Source organism: Engraulis encrasicolus, chromosome 3 (genome assembly GCF_034702125.1).
Source record: "Engraulis encrasicolus isolate BLACKSEA-1 chromosome 3, IST_EnEncr_1.0, whole genome shotgun sequence".
Lineage (NCBI taxonomy): Eukaryota > Metazoa > Chordata > Actinopteri > Clupeiformes > Engraulidae > Engraulis > Engraulis encrasicolus.
Window position 1 is genome coordinate 50,263,292 of NC_085859.1, and position 13,166 is coordinate 50,276,457.

The 13,166-nt window shown below is 44.9% G+C and overlaps 1 protein-coding gene across 1 annotated transcript in view; it reads left to right on the plus strand.

Annotated features, from left to right (window-relative positions):
- Nucleotides 1-13,166, plus strand: part of adamts12 (ADAM metallopeptidase with thrombospondin type 1 motif, 12) — a 54,279-nt gene that overhangs the window by 3,705 nt on the left and 37,408 nt on the right. The window contains exons 3-6 of the mRNA XM_063194212.1: nucleotides 6,356-6,557; nucleotides 8,703-8,923; nucleotides 10,107-10,190; nucleotides 11,178-11,302. Of these exons, the coding sequence (XP_063050282.1) occupies nucleotides 6,356-6,557; nucleotides 8,703-8,923; nucleotides 10,107-10,190; nucleotides 11,178-11,302 (632 nt within the window). The remainder of the gene's footprint in view (nucleotides 1-6,355; nucleotides 6,558-8,702; nucleotides 8,924-10,106; nucleotides 10,191-11,177; nucleotides 11,303-13,166) is intronic.

Consider the following 13,166-nt stretch of genomic DNA (forward strand, 5'->3'; position numbering starts at 1 on the left):
ATCTGCTACGTGGAAACAGAAGGCCAAAACCAATTTAAGCTGGAGAAAAAAATATCCACATATAAAAATATCCTGCTACGTGGAAACAGCTCCTTAGTTAAACAACATATCTGACTGATTCATGCTGCAGCATACATTGTACTACTGTGCACACATTATACATTTATTACAAAGTAGGCTACAAGTATGTGCAGTTTGCACACTGCAGTTGATTTGTGGGAGGCATATTTTGGGAAGGCTGACTCACTCACTTCTAGTGAATCTTCAGCTTGATTGAAAGATAAAAAGATAAAGATAAAGGTGACTTGGTCTGCACTCAGCTGACTTCAACTGCAGTGGCCTGTTGCAGGGATCCCCATTGCCAATATTGTAGCCAGGCGATTGTTAGATGGATCACTATTGCATATGTGGCAAGCCAGACGTTAATTGCATAGAGATCACTGAAGCAGATTATGGCAAGTCTGGTGTTGCGAGTATGGTGCAGATTGTGGAAAACAAGACCTTTTTAGCATACATCACTGGTGCAGGTTATGCCAAAACAGATTTTTATTGTATAGAGACATTGTTGCAGATTATGGATTAACTAGACATTTGGTACATGTATCACAGATATGGCAACCCAGGCATTGGTTACATATGCCGTATCACTTTTACTGTTGTAGATATGGTAAGCCAGGCGTTTGTTGAATGTATCAACATTGCTGAGATGCCAAGCCAGATGTTTGTTGCATACAGTAGAGATCACTGTTGCAGATTATGGTAAGCCAGGCGTTGGGTTTGTTGCATGGCTCATAGTGCATGGCAGGTATGCCAGGCCAGGCATTCGTTCTTTTAAACAAACCAGAGCAGAATCAGTGGTGAGATGATGGTCTGCAGTTCCTGTGAAAACATGATCCTCTCTCTCTCTCTCTCTCTCTCTCTCTCTCTCTCTCTCTCTCTCTCTCTCTCTCTCTCTCTCTCTCTCTCTCACACTCTCTCTCTCTCTCTCCATGGGAGGACTTGTCTTGGCAGGACCGCAAACATTTGAGCCATCGCAGCCTGATAGGTCAATAACACTGGAGGAGGCAGTCAGATGTAAAATGTATATTTATTGCTGTAACTGGGTTAGGAGCTACAGTGGTCACTTTGGGGGTAAATCCTTGTCCTTCACACTGTTGCTTGTCCATGCACTGTGTGTTTCATGTATTATTATGGATATTTCAAACTTTCACTGCACTTTTTTATTCAACCCCTATACCGCTAACATGCTTTATAAAATAAACCAATCAGCCAACTAACTGACTAACAACCTTAATGATTAACTAACGAACTAACTCACAAACTAACTACCGGTAACTACCTAACCTATAAACAGCGCTTGCTTATAATTACTCAGATAATTAGTTACTTAGTCAGTGTTTCACTCACTCGTAATAAAAGAAACAACGGTGCTAGACATTGCTGTGTGAATAATGTCAGTGGCTACTTTGTGTAGTGTGCTCTGCTGGCAGGCAGGAGTGAACAGAGACTTATGAGAGTTGGCTTGGAACGCAATAGCAGCAACAGCAGTAGCAATAGCAGCAATAGCAGAGGGACAGCACATACATAAACACACACACACACACACACACACACACACACACACACACACACACACACACAGTTCTGACGCCGGCTGCCATAGCTAAAGCACATGGGCATTGGAATGTTTAGTAACAGTGTGTGTATTGTTACTGATTCTGCTGAACAAGGCAATTTTTTATCTTTCTTCTGCATATCATGTGGAAAAAAAGAAAATGTGCTGCTATTGTCATGCAAATTTGACGGTCGGGAGATAAATAGCTAAAAAACTATTTCTGTCCTGTGTCTACTCTACTCTGGTAAGCCACAGACCGTTGTAGAAAGTCATGGTCCAGTATTGGCACAAAACACAAAGCTGTTACGTGATTGAAAGTTCAGCAGGGTTTTTTGGATGTGTATCACATATTCTTTTTTGGTCCAGTTTAATCAAAGACGACTGATTTATTTTTGGACAATTACGACTTGCCCTGAAGCAATGTTATTTTTAGGGTTTTGTCCGAATATCAATGGGACACAATCAATGGGACAGTTTGCTAACATTTGCACATTTTCCTGGTTTGTAGTCTTTGCCAATCACAACCCAGCTTGCTTAGTCAACTTTGAGCTTTTGGAATAAAGCACAGAAGAAAGCCAAAGAAAGTCACAATTGTTGGCAAATCACGACTTGCCCTTAAGTCACATTATTTATTGTGTCAACCAATAGTTAAGTGTTCTGCTCACTGACCAGTTCACAGTCGCACTATGAGGTCACAGGCTCCACAGAGTCACACTCATACGAGTGCTTTCAGCATTTGTTTTTGCCCAGCAGCAACACAGGCGGTAGTAGTGCATTATAGTCGTAAAGCTTATTCAACTTATCAGCGAATTGTTCCACTGACTGAATGGTGCAGATTATGAGAATGCTGGTTCCAAATCAACAATACAGCACAGTAGACCCTACTGCCTATTGCCTTTAAATTCTGCTCAGTTGAGGCATTTCTGACTAGCAGCAGCAGGAGCAGAAGCAGTGGAGTAGTGCTTTTCCAGTCAATAGTGATGTGATTGAATTCCCCTAAAACAGTTGTATACCAAAATTAACATGATTTGCCTCCAGGACCTTAAATAAGCACCTTTTCAGAAATCTTGCCTGGACTGAAGCTTCCATTGTCTGAGTGGCACATTATGAGGAGCTGCAGGTTCCAAATGACAATCATAGAGTAGGAGCCAATCTACCTAAGGGCCTCTGTACATTGGCTCCGACAGCACTGCAGAGCACTTTCGCTTCTGATACAATTCCGACCCCCAAACCCAATTTTACACGAACATAGCATTGATAGTCAATGGGCGGCTCAGACAAAATAGAACTTGTCTCTAATTGCTATCCGACATCCGCAAATGTCCGCGGACATCGGCGCCAGTGTGGGGGGTTCTATTGAAAACAATGGAATTAAACTTTTGCGGGGCAATGCTCATCACTTTGTCGGAGCCGGTGTGCGGAAGCCCTAACTTGAGCTGCCTTGAGCCTTTTCATTTTTACGAAGCTGGGGCCTTTCTGACCGACAGCAGGAGTGGAGGCATTTCTGACCAGGAGCAGCAGCAGAAGCAGTCAAGAGGTATTTCTGACTGGCTGGCCGTCTGGAGGAATAAAGCGCTTCCACATGGCTCCCGTGTTCAGCAGGACTCCGCTGGACCGCTGTTATTTTAGGCTCCCTAGATGCAGCCACTTCACAGTAATACCTGCTTCCTGAAAGATATTCAGAGGCCAGGAGGAAGAGAGAGAGAGAGAGAGAGAGAGAGAGAGAGAGAGAGAGAGAGAGAGAGAAAGGGAATTCCTCTCACCCCACACACACACACACACACACACATACACACACACACACACACACACACACACACACACACACACACACACACACACACACACACACACACACACCAACTGTTACAGTTGGCACGGAAACCAAGGGGATTATTTAACATTTTAAAATGCAAAGCGTCCAATTTCTCATTCTGAGACAAGGTCTTTGCTTGTGAAGGTCTATGCTGTTTATCTTATCTTAGTCTGTGTCTTTGATCGGATGTGAAGACCAAAAACCTAATCTTTTGATCTCTTAAAAAAAAAAAAAAGCAAGAAAGAAACCTCAACATAGTCAGTGTAAGCTTTCATCTTTCAGGCTGTGTGTTGGGCTTTGACCGGGTTAGGAAAGCCTTGTTAGAGAGAATACCATGAAGACTCTTATCTGAATCCAAAATATTCCATCATTCACATTTAGTGCACCAGGGAGGAAACCAAAGCAATACAACCCATGCATCTCGATGTGCCCAAGTGCATATGAGTGGCAATGTTGGACCGCACCAGGCCTCTGTGTTGGTCTGAAGAGTCCCTTGTTATCTGTGAATATTCCCAACGGGGGCTCTGCAGCCTCCCAGGGGGAGTTGAGGAGCCCTAAGGGGTGGGGCAAGGGGGTGTTGAGGGGCTTATGATGAGGCCAAGGGTACGTTTGCCCAAAAAAGATTGAGAACCACTAGTCTACAGGTCCAGAGAGGAAAAGCTAATGGTTCCCAGAGTTCGAACTGAAGAAGTATCTTAGTGGAAGAGAACATCTTTCAATGTTGGGACAAATAAAGCTTACTGAATCTGATTTGACACAAACCTTCAACTGAACTCTTTTCACATGTTGTCCCTTTTTCTTATTTATTTAGGCAGGGTTTAGTCTACAGAGCAGAATGACCCCTTAAGTCCCCCCACTGGACATGGGACTGAGGACACACCCCAACATCCCAACTCGGCACCTGGTTTTTCTGTATCTTCCGGGACTGATTTGTATCACAGATGTCGGGTATCTATCAGTTCTTTTGGGCGCTTCTCTTCCCCTTCCCCTTCTCTTCTCTTCCATCTCCGGGAGACTTTGGGAAGAGTGCCAGATTCCCAGCTGTGTGACATTCACATCATCCAAACATCTCCCAAAAAAGGTCCAAGATAATCACAAATATTCCCAAGGCTCAATGAACAGACTCGGGGTAAATCACATGCTAAATCAGTGTGTGCATTTGTAAGAAGTAGGAAGTGTTTGTGAAGCACACATCAGACCAGACATGATTTATCCACATCAAAAAGCCTTCAAACGCTTTGCTGTCTGGATTTGTATCGCAGGTTTGCACCGAATGATGCTTTTTCCGTGCTCCTTGATTGTGTTCAGTCAATTCATTTCATTTCATGCTCGATGGTCTTTTTTAGTTTATGGATGGAAGAATATAAGTCTTTCTTTCTTTCTTTCTTTCTTTCTTTCTTTCTTTCTTTCTTTCTTTCTTTCTTTCTTTCTTTCTTTCTATCTATCTATCTATCTATCTATCTATCTATCTATCTATCTATCTATCTATCTATCTATCTATCTATCTATCTATCTATCTATCTATCTATCTATCTCCTTTGTTGTTGCGTTAAGCCCGCCAGAAGATGGGCCCATACCTTTTGGAGCCAATCGCTGCTCAATATTCACAGTGTTTGGGGATGGTGTGTGTGGGTGTGATGGGTGGATGGGTTGTTCGCTTACTCTGTCATTCTCTCTGTTTCTCTTTTCCCTCCTGTGTTTTCGTTCTTCTCCATGATACACCGAGCAGCCTCAGAATCTGTTATGTGTGTGGAGGGAAGACGGGAGCACAATCTAAACCACCACCAACCTCCACCAACATCCAGCGTCATGGATAGTCCCATATCTTTATATCCAATCATTCACTCATATTCTCAGTTGTGTGTGTGTGTGTGCGTGCGTGTGTGCGTGCGTGCGTGTGTTTGTGTGTGTGTGTGTGTTGGAGGGAGGATCACTTACTCTATCTTTCCGTCTCAATCTTTCTCTCTCTCTCTCTCTCTCCCTTTTTTCTCTCCCTTTCTCCCCCTCGTTTTCTTCCTCTTGTTCTGTATTTTTTTTTCTTCTTCTTTTTTGTGTCTGCTGCTCAGTGGCGGCCTCAGACGGCACAGGGACTTGTTTGAACACAAACCTCTAGAGCTCTGCCCTGCCCTGGTGTAAATGACTGACGGAGTAATCACCCTCAACACTCCCTTCTTCTCCCTTTTCTCCACCTCCTCCATCTCTCCTTCTCTCCTTCTCTCTTCCTCTTCTTCTGCACTGTGATGGCTGGGGGGAAATGTCAGCGCTGGCTGCAACATGCAAGGGCATACCTCGCCAGACAAAGGAGCCGTGCGTGCCTTACTGGGGCTACCTGATGTGCCGGGAATGCGCCGATGGGTGCGAGAGGAAAAAGGAAAATACCTGCCGTGCAAATTCACACAGCCAGCACCCAGTTCACCTCCAGCACCAGCACCAGACCATGTTGGCCTCTAAAAGCACCTAGAAAACATTACTGTGCTCTCATGCTTTGCCTTTATATGCTACTGTAACAGGGCATACTGGTACCTGGTACTATCGTCTTTCATGGCTGCAGGCAATTCATTCATAAACATTGTTGCCAAACATTTTGGAATGATCTTGCCTGGCTGTTCACTCATTGTGTCTGTGTATGTGTGCTGATGTGTGCATGTGTGTACATGTACATGTATGTACCGTATGCTTGCCTAGGCAAGTGTGTGTGTGTGTGTGTGTGTGTGTGTGTGTGTGTGTGTGTGTGTGTGTGTGTGTGTGTGTGTGTGTGTGTGTGTGTGTGTGTGTGTGTGTTTCTGCGCTGTATGTCTGTACTTGTGTGTGACTGACTTGTGTGGGTGGGTGCGCATATGTTCTTTCACGTGTGAATACATATCTTTGTGTGTGTTTGTGTGTGCGTGCGTGCGTGCGTGCGTGTGTGTGTGTGTCACCTGTAGCGAGGCTTCTTCTCCCTGCCCGAAGGCATCTTCTTGATCGAGCCAGTCAAGGGGCACCCTGTGAGCCTACAGGACCCGGAGGAAGCGCACGTGGTTTACCGCAGCGAGTTGTCATGGTTACCCGGCCACCGACGACAACGGAGGAGCATCGAGTTAGCCGAGCCACCACCACCGCAGGGGAAGGGCGCCTGCGGTGTTAAAGGTGAGAGGCCATGTCATAGACAGCTTGTCTGGCTATCACCAGACCATCAAAAGACAGATATTGTCTGGGAAACATATATTCAATTTCTCGTACACTCTCAGAAATAAAGGTACAGAACTTGTCGCTTTGGCAGTACCTTCAAGAGGAGTACCATTGCGTCGCTTGGGTCAGTGGTTCTAAACCTGTTTTACTTAACGCACCCTCTTTCCTGTGGCGAAGACAAGCCGCGCACCCCCAGCACAAAGTTCTGCACGTGTATATGCACTAAAAAATGTTTTCAGTGATTAATCACAATGATTCTTGCTTGAGACATTAATCAATACCTTAATGACTTAAAATGGGGACCATAACATGTTATAATTTGTTCTTAATTTGGCCTAATTATAATGTTTGCAAGCAGAATTTTGGTCCCAGCCTCAGCACAAACAAAATCCTGCGCACCCCCTGGAATCTCTGGCGCACCCCCAGGGGGTGCCCGCACCCCAGGTTAAGAACCACTGGCTTGGGTGGTACCTCAAAAAGAAGTGACAGATGCACATTGGTCAACATTGCAAGAAACTGAACGCACCTCTTTTTTGGGGTACCAATCAAGCAACGCAATGGTACTCCCCTTGAGGGTACTGCCACAGCGACGAGTTCTGTACCTTTATTTCTGAGAGTGTAGGGTCGATCGAAACTATTAACTGTTAAATACCTAATACTTGATTGAAAAGGTGGTTTCACTTCTGCTGTTGACGTGGAAGAGCCATAAACCAACTACAGTACAAGCTTCCATTTGTTTTGTCGTATGTCCTGTCCTCCCTCCTGTTCTGTGGTTACGCTCCGAAACTCAGGCGACGATTTCAGCATGGGCTCCCACGTTGTCCTTCAGATCAAAACAAGCTCCGAAGGAGGGAAGGGAATTCCCAGGCTAACAGACAGCCTGGAGCCTCAAGGGGTCAAGCTGATAAGGGATGGAGCTGTGATGAGTCAGTCGTCTCTGTAGAGAGATAGCCTTTTGCTTGTGATAGACAGTGATGCGGCCGTGTGTGTGTGTGTGTGTGTGTGTGTGTGTGTGTGTGTGTGTGTGTGTGTGTGTGTGTGTGTGTGTGTGTGTGTGTGTGTGTGTGTGTGTGTGTGTGTGTGTGTGTGTGTGTGTTTGGAGGCAGAGCAGTTTTTCACACGTTTTGCATACCTGTGTCCTCCCAAAAAAGGTTGCTATACAATACTGAACAAGAGATCCATTTTTACTATGCTATAGGCCCAGTCTAGGTCATTGTTTTAAATATTTAAATTGTTTTTAATTTGATGTGTATGTACAAACATATGTACGTATATCTAATCTTCCAGTTTCTTTTGTTTCAATTCAGACATCGAAAAAGTTTCTATCTTTTACCTGACATGTTTCGATGGTGAAACTTCCGTCTTCAATAGAGGGTCACATGGATGTTGAAGTGTGACGTGCTTTAAAACAGATGTTGTGTGGGGGTGTGACCTTCCTGTCAATATTGACAAGATGGTCACACCTTCTACTGTTAGAGCTGGGGCCTCAGGATGGTGGTCCAGGTGTGAGACGTTTTGGCATTGTCCCAGTCCAAAATCATGCAGCAAGAGAACAACAGGTGTCACGTTGGATTAAGGAGTCAATAGAGATCAGAAATCGCAGGCCAACTACCATAAACAGGGATGAGGGGATATACATGCTGTCTCACACCTGGACCACCATCTTGAGGCCACAACTCTAACATCAGGAGGTGTGACCAACCTGTGAATATTGACAGGAAGGTCACATCTTCACAGCATCAACTGTTTTAAACCATGTCCTACTTCAACATCCATGTGACCCTCTGATGAAGGCGGAAGTCTATGTCTCATTGTCTATGTCCACACCTAAAGTCTATGTCTATGTCTGCATGGGAAAGTAAGAAACGTGATTTCAAGTTCTTTGTATGACCAGTGCCTGTAAAGAAATTGACAATAAAGCCGACTTGACTTGACTTGACTTGACTTGACTTGACTTGACTTGACTTGAAGTTTCTCCATCGAAACATAGTACAGGTAAAAGAGAAGTTTTTACTTGTCTGAAACAAAAGAAGCTTGAAGATTTGATATAACTTTAAGTCATAATGAATGTCATACATCTACTGTACGTATATCTCTTTGCAGATGGTCCAGACTACTCTCTGCAGGTGGAGCAGGAGAGAGATGCTTGGGAGAGAGAGGAGCGGGGAAAGTCCTCCTCCTCCTCCTCATCGCCCCGTGGCATCTCTCGTCGCTCCGTCAGCAAGGAGAGGTGGGTGGAGACACTGGTGGTGGCCGACTCCAAACTCATGGACTACCACGGCAGTGGCAACGTAGAGTCCTACATCTTCACCATCATGAACATGGTGAGTGTGTCCCTACGTCCTAGTGTCCAACCTGGACTCCTACATCTTATGCAGAGTCCTACATCTTCACCATCATGAACATGGTGGGTCCTAGCTAGAGTTCTTCATAGAGCACTGTGAGTCCTACCTGGAGTCTTGCGTAGAGCATGGTGCGACCTATTTATACAGTCCTACTTATAGCAGAGATTCTTTAAGTATATAGAGATATGCCAACATAATAGGTTGCTATGGGCACCTAACGTGACCAGGTTCCGGTCTGCCTAAAGGGGCGTGTCATAATGCTCCTACAATGAATAGAACAGTCCTTAGGTCTGCCTAGGTCTGCCTAAAGGGGGATTTCCCCCCCCCTCCCCCTTGTAATAATAGAACCCGGAAACAATGGGCCAATGGAACATCTCTCTCTCTACTCTCTCTGCCTATAGTCCAATATCTTCATCATTATGAACATGAGTCTCCGACATAGCAGCACCAATGTGGATGTGTATAGCTGTGATATGTGCGGGAGGGTGTGTATGGCTGAAGTGCCCTTGAGCAAGGCGCCTAATCCACCATGTCCCTGTAATAACTGTAAGTTGCAATGGATAAAAGTGTCAGTGTCAGTGTAATTGAATGAATTACACGCTGCATAACTGCTAATTTATTTTTTCAGAACATCTTGGTTTTTTGGATCAAGTTGTATTCAGGCATGTCAATACCTGTTTTAAAAAGGAAAAAAAAATCACATCTACTCCTTATGCCTTTACACAAAACACAGCTCACCAGGGGCGGAGCTATAGGAGGGGTGAGCAGGGCATTTGCCCCTGGGCCCAAGGCCTTCCCGTATTGTTGGTGGGGGCCCTACTATGACGTTGGCAGGCCTTATGGAGGGCCCTGGTAGTATTCTGCCCTGAAGATGCATGTACAATTGTTCCGCCTCTGCAGCTGACTATACTACTAGGCAGTTAGCTGATTTTGCATGAGTAATGGCTATGAGCTGTTTGCTCAGCTCAATGGGATTCTCTGGTTTACATCGCTGTTGGATTTACTTTCAGTCATATTGGGCAATGTTTGTCTTTGTGAATCTGGGATTGGCGGCTGTGGCTAGATTGAATTACTAAAGCGATATAATGCTATGCGGTTTGAAGTAAATTCTATTGTACACTCGTCCTTGTTCCTGCTAACTCTTTGTGGTTTTGACTGACAGGTGGCGGGGATATTTCATGATGCCAGCATTGGGAACGCCATACACATCATCCTGGTGCGACTCATCCTTCTGCATGGGGAAGAGGTAGTTCACATCTTTCATCACACCCTTATTATGGAGTTTTATATTACAATAGTGTAGCATGTGTAGCAGTTATAGTGGACTCACTCAGTGGGCACACTCATGCACTTAGGGCACTGTATTTCAGTGCACAACCAATACGCCATACACACTGAAACACAGTGCCTGAAGTACACAAGTATACCATGTGAGACACAGCATCAGTGCTTCCCGCAAAGCATAGGATGTCAACCATATGCATTGAACATGTGGTGATGTTGACAAGATCATTGACTTCGAGTTAACCCTTTCATGCAGAGCCTCTATCACTAGAAGCTTGTAGTTACCAAAATGGTAATGCCGAAGTCTTAAGCTGTCACTTACGACGGAAATCATTGTATTTGACACCACTTTACGGTCTCTGACATAATGACACGCGCACATTTTATTTTGCTCCTCCTGCTCTCTTTCTCTCTCTGTGTCATTCTTGACAGGGGCCTTGGTCATGTCACAGCAATGTTGTTTTAATGTAGTTGTTGAGGTTTTTTTTTCAGCAAACAGCGAGTCTGATTAACGGTGAGTCCATCTTCACCAAAAGGGCTATGCTTTGATCAAGACAGATTGGGGCTACTTCTCAGCGACTAGACCCAGTGATGACCAGAGCAATCAGCATACTTCTTAGAAGTTTTGAGAGTAGACAGTATGAGAGTAGACAGGAAACGATTGGGAGAGAGAGAAATGACCCCAGCTGGACTCGAATCAGGGTCCCCGTGGGCGCATGCAAGCCCAAATGTGGGGGGCTTAGCGCGCTGCGCCACAGCACCCCCCCACGTAATTAACGTTTTGACGCTTCTCGTCTTCCTCAGAGTCAAAGTCAATGCTTTGGTATTGCGCCTCTTCTTCCCTCTTTAGATTTTTTTTTTCAGCAAATAGTGAGTCTGATTAACGATGAGCTCATCTGCACCAAAGCGCTGTGCTTTGATATTCTGCTTCTTCTTTTTCTCTTCATAGAAAGAGTTGAAGATTGTCCACCATGCGGACACGACCCTCAACAGCTTCTGTGCATGGCAGAAGAACGTCAACCCACAGAGTGACACTCACCCTGCACACCACGACGTGGCAGTTCTAGTCACAAGGTTTTACACACACCACACACACACACACACACACACACACACACACACACACACACACACACACACACACACACACACACACACACACACACACACACACACACATAGTGCTTTAAACCATTCCCTGTATTCCCCGTACTCTCCTCAGGGGCCCCTGTGCTACTTGGCCCATTTCCCATCTCCTCTTGCTCCAGTCCACATGCCTGTCAGCACTCGTCACACCCAACTCCTGATTGACGGAGCACACCTGAATCGTCTAATGAACCCACCGCATCTGAATCGCCTACACACACCAGCAGGAGTGGTGGAGCTATAGGGGGGAGGGGCAAGCAGGGCTCTGTCGTATTGGTGGTGGGGGCCCTATCGTGACCTTGGCTGGTCGTATTTGGGGGCTCTCTCAGCGTTTTGCCCTGGGGCCATAGACGTGCACAGATAGGGACGAGGTGGTGCTAAAGCACCTGCACCTTTGGCCTGCTGGACAAAGAATGCCCTTTTTAAAGTTCATTTTTTTGCTGTGGGTCCATATTGACATGATAATGCACAAATGCTTCACGATCAAAAGCATGTGACAATAATTCCCCTATATAATTTATAGCTGGAAGTAGGTGGCAGGAAGTTCACCCCCGCTTTATTACCTGCCCCCAAAATGTCTGTGCATGCTACTGCCTGGGGCCCTGTGTGCAATTGTTCCGCTATTGTCAGTAGGGGTGGATGAAAGTGCAAGAGACCATTATTGCCATGACAGGGGGTGGGAGTGTGGACTGACAACACCCCAGGACATTTTTTTTTAACTTCCAAGATAAATGATTTTTAGTCGGGAAAGGTTTTCAGTCTGACTTATGGCTTCTCAGTGAACAACCCTCCTTGAAACACCTTTACTACAATGTTACTTATAATATTATTACTGATATTTATATTAATATTAATATTAATATTAATATTAATATTTAAACATACTAACTCATTAAAACTTGCCATTCAAGTTGGTCAACTTGATCATGTCACTCGGGCTATGACGAACATAATAATAATAGCTTCATGTCTTTAGGTTATAAAGTGTGCCAGTTTGATGTAAGCATTGAATGTGGTTACAGTAATAGAAAAATCCTCTGCATAACCTTGGAAGACTAAAAAGCACACAGCCAAAAGGTTTTTGGTTTATTGTATGAAGGGACTGGACCCTGAATATGAAAAGGAGCCCTAGTTATGATAGAAAATTCCCCTCAGTTTGCCAGACTTCTCTGACTTGTTTACACATAATCAAATGTATTGTGTGTGTGTGTTGTTGCAGCGTGTGTGTGTGTGTGTGTGTGTGTGTGTGTGTGTGTGTGTGTGTGTGTGTGTGTGTGTGTGTGCGTGCGTGCGTGCGCGTGTGTGTGTGCGTGTGCGTGTGCGCGTGTGTGTGTGTGTGCGTGCGTGCGTGCGTGCGCACACTTGCGCACAGTGTAGTGTGTTCATATAATCAAGTGTATTGTGAGAGTCAGGCCATCAGCAATTAGGTAGCTCATAGTGAACAATAGAGAGTTCTGTCCCTGGAGCTCTCTCATACAATAGCATCTAGCTAAAGCATAATAATAGTGCTGTGATTCCCATTGACAACCCATTCCCAATGGCAAGGAGTCAAAGAAAACACTGTACTCGGGAAAGTAACTTTGAGTGAAAAGATTCAAGCCTTGGCGACAGCAAACATTTTTCCCTAAATTACTACTGTTTTGATTGAACTTTTCGAGTCCTGTTTTTCATGCTGGCCTTTTATTTGCAACCATTGTCATGAATGCAGTATTTTTGGGTTCATTTTCTAGAAATATTTTTGAGCTTGTATGCCTTTATTTGAGATGGGACAGTGTGAGAGTGTGACAGGAAA